Source organism: Tetranychus urticae, chromosome 1 (genome assembly GCF_039701765.1).
Source record: "Tetranychus urticae isolate SD_2017Ah chromosome 1, NJAU_TeUrti_SD_1.0, whole genome shotgun sequence".
NCBI lineage: Eukaryota > Metazoa > Arthropoda > Arachnida > Trombidiformes > Tetranychidae > Tetranychus > Tetranychus urticae.
Genome location: NC_142958.1, coordinates 3,068,126 through 3,086,307, shown reverse-complemented (window position 1 = coordinate 3,086,307; position 18,182 = coordinate 3,068,126). Strand labels below are relative to the sequence as shown.

The following is an 18,182-nucleotide window of genomic DNA, read 5'->3' as shown; positions in this document are numbered from 1 at the left end:
AATTACCCTTTTTTCCCTATTTAAGATTATTAATGATGAGAAAAGCTTGTATTCAAATAGTCAGTTGATGAGTTTGATATATGAAAATCTGATAATCTGATGAGTTGTTCAAGATTTCTCTGTGTAATCTTAATAATAAACAGTTCAACTCAAAGTCAAGTCATTACTTTTAAATTATTACAACATTATTTAATACCTAAATGACTCGTGATTTATGATTATTCAATCAATTTTTCCTTTCCCAATCAATTCCCTTCATTTTCTTGAACAATTTAGATTTTACATCAACTCTTTACATAACATTAGATCATCAAAGGAACAAGATTACTTTTTTAATTACTCCTACAATCAAGACCAAGTTGTTCAATAATACAAGTTTACATTGTCTTCATTTCTATTTCATTTAACCAGAAAACATTTGCACTAACAATTCAATTTTAAAGATGATGATCAAAGTCGCTAAGTTGATACTTCAATTTAAGTTGATAAGCTTTCAGGGTAATCCAATGAACTGTAGAGACTTGATGGAGACTTGTTGCTATTAAGATAATTGTTCTGTAACTCTATTAACTGTTGATAGCTTTTAAAATATTTGCTTTAAACAAATGAATTGTGTAAAGAGATTGGATTAATCATGAGAATAGAGATTCTATTTAGGATTGTTTTAGTTCTTGACGATGACCTTAATTGTCCAGCGGCTTCAATCAAAGTTTACTATTTTCTCATCATTAACTTTTGATCTCATTCGGCTCATTATTGGTCAATATTTAGTGTATCCAGACGGTAACGATTAAATGGCTTTGAAGAAAACGCGAAATGATATTTTCAATCTTTTCTGAATAACTAATTGTAGAATTACAGACTATTTTATTAATATACATACATATTAATATATAATTTAAGTTATTCTGCTTGAAGACTTATTTGACACGAAAAAAAAGGTTTTTAAATACAAGTGAGTCAATCACAGGGCAATCATAATGAGAACGATTTGGATTTGAAGAGAATCTTGTCCCATTTCTTTAAATATAACACGATTCTTTGTTGCAATTCAAGAATTATTGGATTTATGATGAGAATGGTTATTATGTCAATTAAAATGCACAAAGATCTTGGTATGGAAAAATTTGGTTGCTTCTTGTATAATTCCGAATAATTCATAATTGATCTGGTAAATTGTCATGAGTTTAGAAAATAGTTTCATTCTCATACAAGTTGAATCTATTGGCAAATAGATAAAACTGTCAGCTTGTTCCATCAGATTGGAGAAAAGGCTTGATTAGATTATGTTTATGCAATATCGATGAAAATAGCGCAATCTTCTGAGAAATTGTTTTATTCTCAGGTTCAAAGATATTTCCTTGTTTGTACACAACACGATTCGTTTTCTCCTTTAAACATCATGCTAAGGAAGAGTAGAAAAATTTCAGTAAATTATATTTTTCTCCTAGAATCAGAATCCTTCTAAATGAGTTGTACAGCTTTGGTTAAACCAAGATAATAAACAAAAAAGTGAAATTTGGATTGATTCAGATAATTTCATTTTGTGAATCCTTTGTGAATGTTCGTTGCTTTTTGTGACTAGATAACACCTTGAATGTAGCTTGTATCCAAATATTGGATCAATGTTCTGATGAAAGTCATCTCTTTCCTTGTATTTTCAAAGATTAAACTTGTATTAGGTGAATTTGATGAGTTTGTATTGCTGTTAGGAGGAGCTCGAAGGATGTTGGGAGCCCAAACCATGGATAAATTATTTTCATCCATTTTTGTATAGTCAACGTTTTGTTTGGCGCTGAAAACTTGTAAGAAACGTATTAAATAGCCAATGACCAGCTTATTGATGGGAGGTAACTTTTTCTCAACCAAGTAAACAGCATTTTGCGGTGATTCACACGTATGCAAGGCTTCTTGGTAAAAGTTGTACGGTATTACTGGTTCCCGAAGCTCTCGAAACCATTGTTTAAGCAAACAGGCAAATACATTTACATCAAGATTAACATCACCTTCATGACCAAGGATTCCTTTCCATTTGTTACAAAGAACGATAAAATCAGTCTCTAACTCTTTGTCAGGCTGAAGGCAATCAATATACAATTTGAGCATGGTTGTCTCTTCAACGTCTCCAGCAATACGGAAAATGCCTTCTTGTTCCGCACCACCCAATCTAATGATAGAAATGAAATACGAAAAGTCAATTAGTAAATTGTAAACCTACACAAAAATTGAGCGTTTCAAAAAGTCCGCTTCAGGTTAAAAAAGGTGCGAAACATAAATATCCCAAATAGCTTACCGTAAAATTGTTTCACTTAAAGTAACTTGAATCCAGGGTAGCTTTCTTTTAGTTAGGTAATTGTTTTGCAGTGTCATCAAATTGTTTAGCGATTCGCCAAACATTCCAAGATAACCTCTCTTAATTGACTGAATTACCATAGATATTTCTTGAATGGAAGCTGGTTTCCTGCAATGACCACCAACACTATTGTTTGAACCGCCCAAAGATTCCATTTTGTTGTCTAATTTTTTTAGACAAATTTTACGAGCGTATTCACTTTTATGGCTAGTCAAAAATGATATAAGATAGGGAGCGAATTTCTGGGAAGGACCAAAATAGTAAAGACACAGAGCGATCAATTCCAAGCCCAACTGTAAACTTTCCTCCAAGGGATTGTCCGTTGTTTGTCGACAAAGTTGCACAAAAATTTCATCACGCAGTAAAAGACCTCTTACAACACCTTTAGTGATCAACTCTTTAGCCACTTCCTCGCGTCGAACAAGTGTCCCAATTTTAGCACCTAATTTAGTGTTTCCTTTGCCTCTATCGCCACAATATTGCTGAATAAGTTTGAAACAATTAATTGCTTCTTGTTTAAGATCATTATCATTCATGAGGGTGGCGATCATGGGCTGTTTAATGGAAAATTTGGTCCAGATAAGCATCCCTTTCAATGAATGTCGTCTTTTTAACATCTGATTGAGTCCTCCTTTTTTTAGATGGCGTTTAATATTTTCTCGGGCATACTTTTCTAGTTGTTCATTGGTTTGTTGTTGAATCATTGAAGAATCCAAAGATATTCCTCTTCTTGGTGGAATTGGTTTAACTTCAGAATCGTCATCTTTTTCATTTAGCTTAATCTCTTTGATTTTGTCCTTTTTGCGAACTTTAACCTCCTCTTCTCGATTTTTCATTGCCTCAACATTAATACTATTGTTTCTGACTTCGGATGATTTATCCCTTGACTTTCGTTTCTCAGTTCTGACTTCCAAAGTTCCCGCGTTATCTTCATTGGATTTTATCGGTTTATCACTAGCATCCAGTGAGCCCAAACCACTTGTAAAAGATGCTGACTTTTTATAATAAACAAAAGATGAAGTTTCGTAATAATCACTGGTATCAGTGTCATCTCGTCGATGGTATGGTCTACCATCAATGACATCTTCAGATTCCTCGTCGGTTTCTTCCTCGTACTCATCCTCTTCACCTTCATTATTATCCTCGTCATCTGCATCCCAGTTATCAGTGTAGCTTTCATCTGAAGAGCCTAAAAATAAAAAAATAAAAAAAAAATAAAAACAAATATAAGAAATCAATTTAGATATTAGATTTGATGCAAATATACAACCAGAAAAATTACTGGAATAATTAGCAAAGAATATTTTTACCTTCATAAGCTTCACCATCATATTCATCTTCATCACTTCCTTCATAATAATTATCGTCGATATTATAACAAAGGCCAGCAAAACGAGCCTCATTTAAAAGGTAATGTCGTAAACTTCTTTCTGAAATGGCTGAATGATTATGTGCATGGCCTGATGAACAGTGTCTTGAATGGTGAGAGTGGTGAGGAGCAAGATGATGATGAGATGGTACTGATGTTTGAGTTGCTGCATTAGAACAATATATAAATGAACTATTTGTTTGAGTTGAGTTATCCACTTTACTAGAGTTGCTATTATTTGTAAAATGAGAATTTTGTTTTGATATTTGTAGTTTAGCCAAAGGTATGATGATAACACCTTCTTCCTTAGGTTTTTGCCACTTTGTTTCTGAGGTATTAACATTGTAATAATAAAAACGAGAGCTTTTCACATCAAAAAGTTCCCACCATTGTTGTGCTGAAAACAGAAGATAAGAGAAAAAAAAGATAATCAGTGAATATGAAAATAGTTTAAGAAAAATCAAGTTGACTTGACCCAAAAAGAATATAAAATATTTAGGTCTTCTCTGAGTTTACATTACAACTTAACAAATAGATTACAATAGCATCTTATTTGCTTCCTTGTTTCATTGGACATTTCAAAATATAATGTTGATTTTAACATAAAAGATAAACTATGTCTATCATATTTTCCAACCTAAAAGCATAATTAACCTAAATTAAAAATCCTACATCAAAGTAGTGCAACAAAAAGCATTATTTCCAAAATAACAATCATTTGACGGTACATGAAATGAGGAAAACATGGAAGAAATATCATAGTTGGACAATTGACAGGAAGCAAAGAGATGAGTTGTAATGTCATTTATGAATTTCAACGACAAAAACAGTCAGAGAAAGAAAGCAAGAATAGAATCATACTTTGATCATTGATCCTTCGGATGTTGATACAGTTTTTTGGTTGATCCCAGGAACATTCACCAGTTTTCAGGTTGGCATACATCAATTTGGTTGTCTTTGATGGGATGATTTCAACCCACTCAGCTCTGTGGAAATAAAATAAACCAAGAAGCAGATGTAAGACAATGAATGAGATTCAAGTACGATCCATGAGTTATCCGAGAATCAAAACAGAAATATATATAAACAAACAAATACATTATCCCCATATGATCATTGACAAAACCATCAAAACAAAGATGTGACACTCTAAATGAATCATGCAATGGTGAAGGAATAACTTGAAAAAAATAACAGTTGAATAATGACTTACTTGTCACCCGTTTTAACCATTTTGATTCACAGTGGTAATAGGTTGCTTAGTGAATGTGTTGCTAAATTAAGTCACTGATGCTTAAAAACACACATTAAATAAAATTACTTGTTGTTGGTACTGTTGACAAATGCAAACAGTGTTGAATTGAATAGACAAATGGTCAATACTGTATTAAGAGTAGGTGAAGATGATGATGGTGTATTGATAGATGGTCCTGGTTGGTTTTGTTACATAATCAGAAGCAGGCAGCAAAATATCTCCTATTTTTTATGTTCAGAGAGAGAAAGAGGCAAAAAGATGGGGAAAGGTGAAAGAAAGAGGCAATTCTTAGAGAGAGATAGACAGTAAGAGAAGGGAGAAAGATAAGAGAAAACAAGAAGCAAAGGAAGAAATTTTTGACTTAATTATAATAGCAAGAATAATTATATAAACCAGGAGATGGTAATAAATAATTAGTTACTACATCTTACAGAAAAACAATTAAAAGCTGTAATTGTCACGCTGGTAGAGAAAGTTGAAAACAAATGGGATAAACTGAGAGTCAAAGAAGAGCAGTGATGAGAAGGAGATGGTGAGTGAAAGGAGCTGAATAGGAAACCTTTTTTGAAAACACATAGAATGATGATGATAAAATGGAAGATGAGAAATGAGTGAAAAATAATGGGGGAAAAACAGAGTGAGAAATGTATGGAATGAGAAGGGTGAAAGAAGGAAGAGAAATGAATTAGAAGAAAACAAATGAAGAAGAAAAAAACTCGAAGCTGAAGAAAAGGTAAACACAAGGAATCTTTCAATTTTTAATCTTTTTCTTCTTCTTCTTCTTCTTCGTCTTAAAAGTACCCAAAAACACTAATAATAAATAAAACTGGCATTATCATAAGATGCTTATAAAGATGCTTTAGGGTTCACATTCAACTACTAAACACTTATTTTAAACCGATGATCAAGATCTCAATTTTTACTTGTTTTAGGTTCTTGGCTGGTTGCTATTTGATGTTCGTGTGTTGATTGCTTCTGGTTACTGGTTACTGTTGTTTTTTTGGTATCCACTGTTGATTTCAGTTTACCTTACGGGCATTAGGTCTTGATTTGTGCCTCTAGAAAGAGGATCCACTTTTGACCTGATTTTTTGGTAAAGCTGATTCTGGTCTTGTTATGTTTTTTTTGTTTTCATGCGATTTGTCATTAATAAGTTTATCTATTTATCATAATTATTACAACTGACTGAATTAAAACTGAACTGGTTCAACAGCTTTAACCAACTCAATATACCTTTTTGATTCAATTTTTGACAGCTTTTTGAAGGTTTTAAAGGAGGTTTTCATTGAACATAATCATTCTTAGTCTGTATCATCTTTCACTGTGACGACAACTTTACCTTTTACAGCAGTTTTTTGAAAAAAACAATTGTATTCTCATATTTATCAAGATATAAAAGACTATTTTGATGATTAGTAATGAAAGACGCGTCATCAGCTGTATTCATTGACAGTTACTTGTTGATTTAGATTCTTTAAATTGAAAGATTAATTCTCAGTCAACTAAAGCTATTGATTACCTCAGAGACTGTCGTAATTGTTATCAAACAGACAATTTAATTGTGAGAAACTTGAGATTTACATTGCCAAATGAACTTTCCATTGTTTTTGTTTAAACTCGTTTCACCTTTTTGATTCACATTGTTGCTCCTGTTTACAATCAATTTGATTCATTTAATAATGGCAATCAATTGGATTTTTAATTGATGTTGCCCTGATTGATTTGTTTTTGTACACAATCAAGCTGTAGGTGTCAATTGTTGTCACTACTTTGATGGCTAATTAAACGATAATTAATGATAAACAGCTAAAAACATCAAGATCAAAATAAAAAATTGATTCACTTTTTGTTTGCAACATTTTAACAATCAATCGATGATGATTCTTCCTCTTGCTTCTTTAATCGCAAGGCCACAAGATTTTTTTGTTACATTCAATTCTGATTTGTTTCTACCTGAAGTTGATACTCTATTGAAGAGATAATTTGGTTTATGGCAAAATGGGTGAAACACACACTCATAAAAAATGAGTTGAAGACACAAAAAATGGGTGAGTTGGAGACAGATTAAAAGCCATTAATTAATCCGTGGAAATCTGAGTCACCATTTAACACACTAGGTCAACTCTTTTTTATCCACCATTTTCCTGTAAGATGAGGCGTTCAAATTGAAAGTTTCAACCTGACAATTAAATTCGTTTTATAATCTCGTGGAATATTTGCTGTTTAAAACGATCTCGACTGTTGGTTTAGAGTTTACTCGAGTTCTGTCATTGAAACAATTCATATCAACAAGTTTAAAGAGTTTTATCCAATCGATACAAATAAGTAGCCAAGTGAATTTATCTTAATCAAAGTTAAACTACATTTTGATCAATTATTGTCCTTTACGAGAAAGAAATTTTGTTATAAAATCCAAATAAATCATGCATCCAGTTAATTTGTTAATGCTTATATCAACAGTGCTAATTGCCTCCATTGAGTGTTCACCATTCAAAGTTGAGGATGAATTTGACAGTGATTTTGGAACCAATCGCGATGCCTACGATGATAGTCGATGGGGTCGGTCTTCAATGAGAGGCCGAGGAGGAGGAGGACGCAGATCCGGTGGTAAAGATTTGGAAAAATCTCGTGATAACGATTTCAGGGAAGTTTCCATTGGTGGAGAAGACGAGGCAAGTGAAGAATTGGCTGCCAAAAACAATGATTTTGAAAAGGATGATAATGGACGAATGAAGGGTCGTGGAGATGATGATGATGAAGAGGAAAGGCCATTCATGAAGGAAGACGATGGAGTTCCAGATCGGTATATTAAGATTAAAAAAGCCGCTCAGGATGATGCTATTGCACGATCACCAGGAAGTCAACAAAGACCAAGACAATCCATACAATCAGATAATGAGTCAGCAAGTGTTGAAGGTGAAGCTGGTGAGGATGGTTCAGCAAATGTATCTTCTGATTCACAAAATGATGGTTCAGCTGTAGGTCAACAATCAGAAGATGATAGTAATCCAAAAGAGAGACAAGAAGAGTATGAAGATGACAAAAGAGAGGCCAGGAGTGATGATGCTCAAATAGCTAATGGTGATGTTGAGGGTAGTAATAATTTTGAAGACGATGGATCCAATTCAGCTCCAGTTGAAGAAGGTAGAGAAGAGAAGAGCTATGAAGGTGATTCTCAGCAAGTTGAACAAGATGAACAGCCTGCTGAACCGGAAGAGTAAATAGTAACTTAAAATTTAAGTTAATACAAATGTAAATTACTTATGTCATATAATTTTGTCTATACACTTTAATGTCATCAGTCGTTCACCATTTCTATTTATTTATTTACACATTTTATACTTTGTAATTTTTGTTTTACTTCGTACAAAAAACAAAAAACAAGCAATGAAACAACGAACCTCAAAACTAAAATAATATTATATAAAAACTATTTAACTATAAACTTTTCCCGTTCACCTTTTTTGTTTTCACTGTTGTTAGTAAGTATTGGAATTTGAGAGAAAGATAATATTTACAATTAAGACAGAATTGGGTCTTAACTATAAAATAGTATCACATTACGGAACAGCCTTGTTCAGAAGCTCCACTTCCACCGGCCATTTCAGATAGTTTACTAAAATCAAGGTCTGATCCCATATCGGGAACATCACCGACCAATTCCTTAGGTGGTGAGCCACAATCTTTCATTTCTTGCATTATACTCAGGATCTTTTGGAATCTTGAGTCTTTAACTTCGGAGGAATCGGATTCATTTTCTGCTTCGAATTCAATGCAAACTTGTTTCATTAAGTTAAGTTGCTTGGTGTAACGGTCCAAATCTTTATTGTCCAGTTCAGTCCGATGTTCCTCAATCCAAATTGGATACTGGTCAATAGAAAGAGAAGATAGAGAAAATTAGAAATAAAATAAAATAAAAATATCAATTTGAATCAGCGTAATATAAAGGTGCTTTACAAAAGATGAGTTAGAGATGAGAAAAGATTACATTGAAAAATCTTTTGATCGAGACTCATCCAGGTTAATTGAAATTAATGTTTGTCATACCGAGAAGAAGGTGAATCTTTTTGTGTCTCGATTGATTCAAAAATAAATTGTGAATAATAATAATAATAAAATAATAAATTACCCGTTCACTCAGATCTTTAATTGACGGGTATAAAACTTGCTTGGAAAGCAAATTTTGCATTAAATTGGTAACAAGAGAGAAAACTGCTGGTTCAAAGCCTTCCCCATTTGCATTTCCTTCATTTGAGACACCAAGCTTATTCCATAATCGAGATAATTCTTCTTCCGAAATATCGTTTTCATCATTGATTGATTTTGCTGATTCAGATAGACTTTTCAATGTTTCACTAAGTGTTTCAAAAGCTTCATCAGAATCAGCTGATGAGATATCACAATACAGCAATGACAGAGAAAGGAAACATGGAATAGGGAAATCATTAGTTAAAAATATTTTTACGTTATAAAGAATAAAATTTATGATTGATTAACGATTTATTACCTGATAATTTACATGATTCACTAAGTTTTTGCCATTGTTCTCTTAACTGAGGCTCCTTTTCAATGAAATCGGTCAGTATTCCATCAAGTCTCTGCTTTATTTTCTCGGCATCATTTTCATCCTCATTGTCACTTTGGTTTCTTTCATTGACATCACTATTAATTCCCTCTTTACTAGGTGCACCAAATTTATTTGAATGTTTCTGTGTAAATTGATCAAAGGGTGAGGGTGCAGCACCACTTGGTAGCTGTCCAAATGTTCTTGATGATGATGGTGCCGAGGTTTCCGGTCTAGATGATGAAGGCCTAAAGAAATCATCTAAGGTACCTGAAAGTAGGACAATAGAGGCAATAAGGGTTTAGTGGTTAGTTTATATTAAGAATTAATTAAGAACAGATGATATTTAACTTACTTTCAAGCAAATCACTCAATTCACTGTCATTAGCTTCCTCCCGTTGGTCCATGATTTTTGTGGTATAGAAAAATTAATTGATTCACAATGGTTGACCAATAATTGACTGAACAAAACAAAAAACTAGTTATTGAAGGGTTCAGAGAGAAATGAATGAATCTGAATAAAAACAGGAATGAGAATGAGTTGAATAATTGAATGAGAAGGAAAAATAAAAAAAGAGAAGGAAACCAGCAGTAAGGAGACAACCAAGACTATCAAGTGTGTTGAAGAAGCAGAAAGAAAGATGAAAAGGGAGAGAAGAGAGTGAGGTAAACAGAGTTGATCAACTTGTTCATTAGTACCTAATTTATCGGGTAAAATGACCTGACATCAAGTTCGAGTTGAGCCTAAACATGGATCTGTAATTGGAAATTGATTGAACCTGGTTTGGGTTTTCTGGTTAAGCTGACTAAACAAGCTGGTTTTTGAGTTTCAAGTATAAACAACAACCAAACAGTCAAACCATTAGCAAACATTGCTGATAACATGTAGCGGTTGTAAAAACTTGAGTATTACACGGATAAAATGATATTCATACAAATTATTTTTTTCTCAAGTTATTTACTTTAAATTGTATCAAATTTATCCATTATCTATATTTGGGAGAGTTATTGTTGAACTTTGCCTCTTTCTAACCACAAATGGACATCACTTTGAAATAAATCAACTTCTACCAATGCCGGTATATTGTTATTAGTTGGTCATATTGCTGATGGAGTAGCAACTCCTATGGTAGGAATATTTTCTAGCAAAATAACTTTTCGCAATTATGATGCGAAAAAATTCTGACATCTTATTGAATCCATATCAGTGCTTACCAGTTTTCCGTTGATCTTCAACTCTTTTATTTTTCACTGTGACAACTCTTCACCATTAGCACGCATAGCTTACTGTTCATCTCAATTGTATCCATTGAAGCCTTTTTCACCTTATTATTCCATGTGATTGTAGACGAAAAATCAAGAACAAATCGCGCTCGTACTGATGAAGAAAACTCCAATGAAAGATCAATCGATACATAAACTCATCTCAGACTGTTTGATTGGTTTAGTGTTCCTCAATTTTACAGTATCGGAATTTTATAATCATGTATCGTGCCTCTTTTCTAGCCTCTCTGATCACCAAATACCTAGATACTATTTTTGAATAAACGCGTTTTATATGAAATTGGAGGAGTTGTATCAACTTATGCTTGGATGTATTGTGGTTCTGGATCATTTTACCGTGTTTATGGAATATTTATTGTCGTTATTTTACTTGGTTTTTCGGGTGCCTTAATGTTAGTGATATCTTTAGGCCTACTAATGATTTAATTGGCCACAACACATCTTCTGGAGCTTTTGTTTTTGGTGCCATGAGTTTACTCGACAAAGTGTCAAATAATCTTGAGTAGTATAAAAAAGCTATTTCTGGCTCATCGCGAAACCGGTTTCGCTTTGAGCCAGAAATGGCTTTTGGCCAAAAAAAGATACAGTAATTGGTTTCCCTGATGATACGAGGGCTGGTCATTAATGGATAGAAACTAATTTAAGTAACTCAAGTATTTAATTCATAATTAATTTAAACAATTTAACAGAGTCAAGTCAACAGAAAAGTTGAAAAAACTAAAATAAAAATTAAAAGGATTATTAGTGGCGCCATCACGTTCTGTTTCTTTTCCCTATTCTTTACCTCAAAAAATATTTAAAATTTCGCGCCACCTCTTGTTATACTCTTTGTAAGGTAGTTAATATAAAGAAAGTTTGTATAAGAACAACAACATGTAAGGTAGCAGGTAAAGCTAGTGAATAGCAATTCCTGTTTATCGGACTTGACTTATGAAATCACGTGACCTAAAGTTCCAAAAGCAGAGTTTATATAAAGAGATAGCGACCTTCAATTATATAGCGAAAAGCTACAAAATGAAAATAAGATCCGCGTTCGAATCCCTTCTGGGTAGTAAAATGATAAAGGCGTTCAAAACTTACGTGAAGCGAACGCCCAACGAGGGAGCTGCGCATGCGCACTTAGCAAAAGTGTGTCGTCATAGATCACCTGCGCACAATGGCGATCATGTAATCGCATCAACATCAAGTGAAAGCGATATTCAGTTGAATAACTCAGGGCAGGAAAAAGTTGACAAATCTAAAGGTTTTACCGATAAACCTTTACATTTGCAAATAAATTTGTCCTTGACTCTCAACTTTGATTTCAGCTTGCCATACAAGTTATACAAGAAAATTGACAAAAAGTTGAAAGGTGGGCAACAAGAGTCTAACCAGAAGCGTTCACGTTTCATCAAGAAGTCAACCAAGTTGCTCAAGAAATGTTCAAAGTTAACTAAGAGAAAGAATAGGAAAAGGATCCGTAGATTGTTCAAGATTGCAAAATGGCTCATGTTGTGCATCTAAAGGTACAAATTGGCATTGGCTTGGAAACCGGTTGAACAAATGCTAGGTTCAACTCAGCAACTCTGTGCGTGAAAGGTCAAACTCGAGCGCAGAAATGAAACAGTTTTGTCGATAAGTCAAACTGTTTCATTTCATTTTACCAGTTTCACCAGACTTTAAGGAATGACCTGTGATTGTTGCTCTTTCATGGGCAATGAACAATTTCATTATAAATGTCAAAGTTGATCATGAAATGTAAACGAGTTGAATTGAAATAAACAAGTAATGCATTAAATTATCAGTAAATCGAGAAACGATTTTTTTTATGCTTTCCATTGATGAAAATTTTAACTCGTCTGAATAAATCAAAATTTAAATTTAATTGAATTCACGAGTATATTTAGTGGCTGGTTATTTTACCAAACTGAGTTGATATCAGGCTTTAAAATAGATTTATCAAGTGAAAATTTCCACCACTTTTTTTGCTAAATCAATCAACTTTGTACACTTTAATGTCATCAGTCGTTCACCGTTTCTATTTATTTATTTACACATTAGTAGTAGGAGAATGACATGATGAAAAAGTTTTGTTCATTTGCTTATTTTTACTCGTAAAACATTTCTGGTAAACCGGTTTGGGTATTGAGCCAGAGATAGCATTTTCCTACTACTCAAATTTTAAAAATTACAATATAAAATAGTATCACATTACGGAACAGCCTTGTTCAGAAGCTCCACTTCCACCGGCCATTTCAGATAGTTTACTAAAATCAAGGTCTGATCCCATATCGGGAACATCACCGACCAATTCCTTAGGTGGTGAGCCACAATCTTTCATTTCTTGCATTATACTCAGGATCTTTTGTAATCTTGAGTCTTTAACTTCAGAGGAATCAGATTCATCTTCTGCTTCAAATTCAATGCAAACTTGTTTCATTAAGTTAAGTTGCTTGGTGTAACGGTCCAAAACTTTATTGTCCAGTTCAGTCCGATGTTCCTCAATCCGAATTGGATACTGGTCAATAGAAAGAGAAGAAGATAGAGTATATTAAAATCTCTTCGAGACTCATTCAGGTTAATTGAAAATTAATGTTTGTCATACCGAGAAGAAGGTGAATCTTTTTGTGTCTCAATTGATTCAAAAATAAATTGTAAATAATCATAAAATAATAAATTACCCGTTCACTCAGATCTTTAATTGATGGGTATAAAACTTGCTTGGAAAGCAAATTTTGCATTAAATTGGTAACAAGAGAGAAAACTGCAGGTTCAAAGCCTTCCCCATTTGCATTTCCTTCATTTGAGACACCAAGCTTATTCCATAATCGAGATAATTCTTCTTCCGAAATATCGTTTTCATCATTGATTGATTTTGCTGATTCAGATAGGCTTTTCAATGTTTCACTAAGTGTTTCAAAAGCTTCATCAGAATCAGCTGATGAGATATCACAATACAGCAATGACAGAGAAAGGAAACATGGAATAGGGAAATCATTAGTTAAAAATATTTTTACGATATAAAGAATAAGATTTATGATTGATTAACGATTTATTACCTGATAATTTACATGATTCACTAAGTTTTTGCCATTGTTCTCTTAACTGAGGCTCCTTTTCAATGAAATCGGTCAGTATTCCATCAAGTCTCTGCTTTATTTTCCGGTCTAAACGATGAAGGCCTAAAGAAATCATCTAAGGTACCTAAAAGTAAGGACAATAGAGAAAAATAAGGGATTAGTGGTTAGTTTAAATTAAGAATTAATTAAGAACAAATGATATTTGACTTACTTTCGAGCAAATCACTCAATTCACTGTAACTGTCTTCCTCTCGGTGGTCCATGATTTTTGTGGTTTGAAAAATTAATTGATTCACAATGGTTGACCAATAATTGATTGAACAAAACAAAAAACTAGTTATTGAAGGGTTCAGAGAGAAATGAATGAATCTGAATAAAAACAGGAATGAGAATGAGTTGAATAATTGAATGAGAAGGAAAAATAAAAAAAGAGAAGGAAACCAGCAGTAAGGAGACAACCAAGACTATCAAGTGTGTTGAAGAAGCAGAAAGAAAGATGAAAAGGGAGAGAAGAGAGTGAGGTAAACAGAGTTGATCAACTTGTTCATTAGTACCTAATTTATCGGGTAAAATGACCTGACATCAAGTTCGAGTTGAGCCTAAACATGGATCTGTAATTGGAAATTGATTGAACCTGGTTTGGGTTTTCTGGTTAAGCTGACTAAACAAGCTGGTTTTTGAGTTTCAAGTATAAACAACAACCAAACAGTCAAACCATTAGCAAACATTGCTGATAACATGTAGCGGTTGTAAAAACTTGAGTATTACACGGATAAAATGATATCCATACAAATTATTTTTTTGTCTTAGTTATTTACTTTAAATTGTATCAAATTTTATCTATATTTAGGAGAGTTATTGTTGAACTTTGGCTCTTTCTAACCACAAATGGACATTACTTTGACATAGTTGTGTATCTCCGCTCCTTCAACACTTACAAGACAAGTCTGTCATTTTATCAATTGTTTCTTATCATGATTATTAATGCTGCTGCTGTTGATGATGGGAGAGAAATGTATTTGATTATTTAGTTTTTGGAGCTCGTCATCAGTCGTCTCTAAACGTTACCAAACATTCCATCAATTAACAGCCTCCATTTGAATTAATTTAACATCTTTCCAATTCATTTCATCATCTTTATTCTTTCCCACTCATCTTATTACAATGTAAGTATTCATTTTGTGATCGTTTTTTTCTCCTAATCAACAACTGAACCATCATTCTCCTCCTTTTCGTCTTCATCTCCACTCTCTCCAGTAGTCTTCATCATCATTACCAGTCAACGTCATATTGTAAACATTCATCTCCGAGAAATTCATCTCTTCTTCAACGAACACCGAGAACTGCTTCTTTTCATTTGTTCATATTTTCTGTGATATACCAAACAACATCAAATGACCATCAAAATGGACTCTCATCAAGCCATATCGATATAAAAATTGTAAGTACCATTTCTTGTCCTGATAGAACTGTAAAATCTGTTATGGAAATAGATTTCGGTTCAATTTATCAGCAAATAACGAGTTACTGAGAACTGAGCTATTTCTTATTTTAGTTTAAATGTGAAAATTTCAAATGAGAGTCAAAGATTTGCTGCTAACCAATTAGCTTAAGTTTAATGATGACAATTTCAATTGATAAATCTATTTCTTCTGTTTAGGAATTTAGAGAGTTCAAGAAATCTAAGACTAAAGACTGGTTATTGAAGACAATTGACGCTGAATCCACTTGAAATAGCTAATAATTTGACAAGAACAAAATTTGGAAAGTTAACGAAATTATCTGTCAATAGGAGGCGAACCTTAATCCAGAGAGTCAAAAAAGAATTTAAGCAAAAATAAGAAACCATGGCAACAACAAAGACAATAGGGAAAAAGCCAAAGCTGCTGTCCTTTGAACCTAGTAGACTCGTAATGTTTAGAAATCTGATAAGCAAAGTAGATCAAGATTCACCGATGGTTAATAATATTATCACAAGTGACACCCAGCCCCGAAATGGCGAGTCGACCTTTAAAATTTCGACATGTGAGTCATCATCCAAACTCGATGCGCGACAAATTTTAACCCAGGAAATTACGTTAACATCGAAAGGTATGTACAGTTAGCTTACATCGATAGTACTGTTAACTATTTTTGCGTCTAATTTATTTTATCTTGTTGCATTGTTTTAATTTTATTTTATTTTTTTGCTTTTATTTTTTATTTACCATGCTTTATTCATCATCAGCTCCTTTAAAGATTCTGGAGATGTTGGAAGTTGCTTCCAATAATGATAGCGTTGATGCTGGCCTTGTTACAGAGGTTTGCAAATATCTCAAGAATAAGGGGAAAGATTTGGACCGAGGGAATTACAAAGAAGCCTTGAACCATTATTTCAACACCATCCGGAATCTCTCTCGTAATACTAATCTTGACCCATCCAGTCGAACTAAACTGTTAGAAGTGGTTGAACTTAGAGCTGGTAATTGGGGCACTACTGATGATCACGCTGCTTTTTATGATAAAAAGAAAATGCCTCTTTCTAATTCTCAACGCGTAAATCAGCCAACTCATGTGAACCTGACCACTTCTACTTCTTCCCCTATAATTCCTTCCAACGGTAGTCAATCTTCGCAAGAGTCTGATGACACTGTTATAGCACCATTATCATCAGAAGATATCATCAAAAATTCAGGGAAATTTCAAAAACCTGTAAAAGTTCCCGGAAAAAACTTTCTGAAAGATGAATTTGTCATTAAAAATAGTGACTCAGGAAAAGGTAAGCAGGTGATAAACATATGTTTATTATCGATAATTACATTGATCTATCTTTTATTTTGAAACAATTCTTTCTGTGTTATTTCGTTGTAACTAGTCATGGGAATCAAAGGAAGGCGAGTTCATCTTATTGAAGAATTAAGTGATACTGTCATATCTTTTCAAAGAGGTTGTCTTTCTCTATCAATTTTTAATAATCAATCAAGATAGCGTTTAACATTTATCATTGCTATCTCAAATATTTTCCTAAAATAATCATTTTTAACAGCCTTGAATCTACAGCCTGTGTCTAACAGCCTGATGTTTACTCAAAAAGTTCTTAAATGCCATTTTAACTGCTTTCTAATGATTTTAAGGTCATTTTATTGAATGTTTAACTTTTCCCATAAATTCATATGACCATTTTTGCACGAAATTACTCATGCTCGAATTAAACTAGCTTACACATTTTTACAAGTATACTAAAAATTTTTTTCATTTTACAGTCAACCCAGGAGCCAAAGACAGGTTGCTTCAGATAACTGGTCCCGATGAATCTTCCATCAATAAAGCAAAGTATTACATCGAAGATACAATTAAACGAAACGCCTCGCCCATACCTTGTGATCAACAAACTCAAACAAATCAACTAAACCAAACTCGGAATATTACATCAGCAAGCTCCCCAGCTGTTAATAAGCTTTTGTCTAATGAAGAGCCTAATACTCCTCATATGCAAACTATTTCCATTGGAAATGATATCGTGATAATTGCTAGCTCAGTACCAAAATTGGCTCTCGAAGCAAGAACCGTTCTTGAAGACCATTTCCTCTTCAAAAAATCGTCTGGTTCATCCAAAAATGAATCTCGTGAGCCAAGCGAAAGCAGTGACTCTGATCTTTCTGTGATCCAGTTAAAACCTCTCAATAGTTCAAATGGAAATTTGACAAAGGTTACCAAAAATGATGAATGGGGTAATTTGGGTACAAGCTCTTTTGTTCAAAAACAAGCCAACAAGGATTCAACAAAAGAGAACATATACCAAAAATCAGCCTCTCATGGATCTCTTGCTACTGGGAATCGAATTCAATCCATACCTATGAATCGAAAAGATGCCTTAAATGGAAAGAAAATTGTTTATGATCGTGATTTTTTGTTAAAGTGTTCAAAATCAAAGATATGCAAAATTCCACCAGATGACGTGAAGATTGCTGCTCAGCAAATTCCGGATATAGCTCGAAAGCCACGACAAACGCGAGCTAATTCAGTTGAATCTGCAGTTGCTTAACTTATAATCAAGAATATCTGACAAGAGAGTCTAAGAAAGGTTCAAATCAATGCAAAATTTATTAAATTCAAATGAAAACGATTACTAGTTAAAGTATAATGTTTACTTTGGTGCCAATCAAGAGATTATCTATAATTGAGTTGACCAATTATTGGTATTTCAATGTGCCTTCTATCTGTTAACTTCTATAAATTCTGTTTATCATTGACCTTCTTTTTGTTGAAACAATTAAAATATGCCAAAAACTAATAAATATTTATGAAAATAAGAAATC

General features: G+C 33.2%; 4 protein-coding genes, 1 long non-coding RNA gene and 1 pseudogene across 5 annotated transcripts; 3 read left to right on the top strand and 3 right to left on the bottom strand.

Moving 5' to 3' along the window:
• Positions 1–840: 840 nt before the first annotated feature.
• Positions 841–5,954, bottom strand: RhoGAP93B (MyTH4 and RhoGAP_KIAA1688 domain-containing protein RhoGAP93B). The gene is made up of 5 exons (XM_015935915.3): positions 4,936–5,954; positions 4,584–4,708; positions 3,664–4,119; positions 2,294–3,542; positions 841–2,167 (listed from the first exon to the last, which is right to left on the bottom strand). The coding sequence occupies exons 1-5, from the start codon at positions 4,953–4,955 to the stop codon at positions 1,582–1,584; spliced, it is 2,436 nt and encodes an 811-aa protein (XP_015791401.1). The 5' UTR covers positions 4,956–5,954; the 3' UTR covers positions 841–1,581.
• Positions 5,955–8,248: 2,294 nt separating this feature from the next.
• LOC107368837 (peroxisomal biogenesis factor 19) lies at positions 8,249–10,145 on the bottom strand. Its single transcript, XM_015936728.3, has 4 exons — positions 9,897–10,145; positions 9,485–9,811; positions 9,107–9,363; positions 8,249–8,844 (listed from the first exon to the last, which is right to left on the bottom strand). The coding sequence occupies exons 1-4, from the start codon at positions 9,946–9,948 to the stop codon at positions 8,533–8,535; spliced, it is 948 nt and encodes a 315-aa protein (XP_015792214.1). The 5' UTR covers positions 9,949–10,145; the 3' UTR covers positions 8,249–8,532.
• Positions 10,146–10,595: 450 nt separating this feature from the next.
• LOC149094386 (major facilitator superfamily domain-containing protein 12-like) lies at positions 10,596–11,455 on the top strand (annotated as a pseudogene).
• Positions 11,456–12,664: 1,209 nt separating this feature from the next.
• LOC149094385 (peroxisomal biogenesis factor 19-like) lies at positions 12,665–14,845 on the bottom strand. The gene is made up of 4 exons (XM_089270222.1): positions 14,096–14,845; positions 13,864–14,008; positions 13,486–13,742; positions 12,665–13,322 (listed from the first exon to the last, which is right to left on the bottom strand). The coding sequence occupies exons 2-4, from the start codon at positions 13,997–13,999 to the stop codon at positions 13,011–13,013; spliced, it is 705 nt and encodes a 234-aa protein (XP_089126348.1). The 5' UTR covers positions 14,000–14,008; positions 14,096–14,845; the 3' UTR covers positions 12,665–13,010.
• Positions 14,846–14,914: 69 nt separating this feature from the next.
• LOC149094384 (uncharacterized) lies at positions 14,915–15,686 on the top strand. Its single transcript, XR_016200994.1, has 3 exons — positions 14,915–15,050; positions 15,307–15,325; positions 15,545–15,686. It is a non-coding gene; the product is annotated as an uncharacterized LOC149094384 (long non-coding RNA).
• An 89-nt stretch (positions 15,687–15,775) lies between these two features.
• Positions 15,776–18,180, top strand: mxt (Eukaryotic translation initiation factor mextil). The gene is made up of 4 exons (XM_015933077.3): positions 15,776–15,975; positions 16,112–16,642; positions 16,739–16,810; positions 17,127–18,180. Exons 1-4 carry the CDS (start codon positions 15,798–15,800, stop codon positions 17,906–17,908), a joined length of 1,563 nt encoding a protein of 520 aa, XP_015788563.2. The 5' UTR covers positions 15,776–15,797; the 3' UTR covers positions 17,909–18,180.
• The last annotated feature ends 2 nt before the right edge of the window (positions 18,181–18,182 follow it).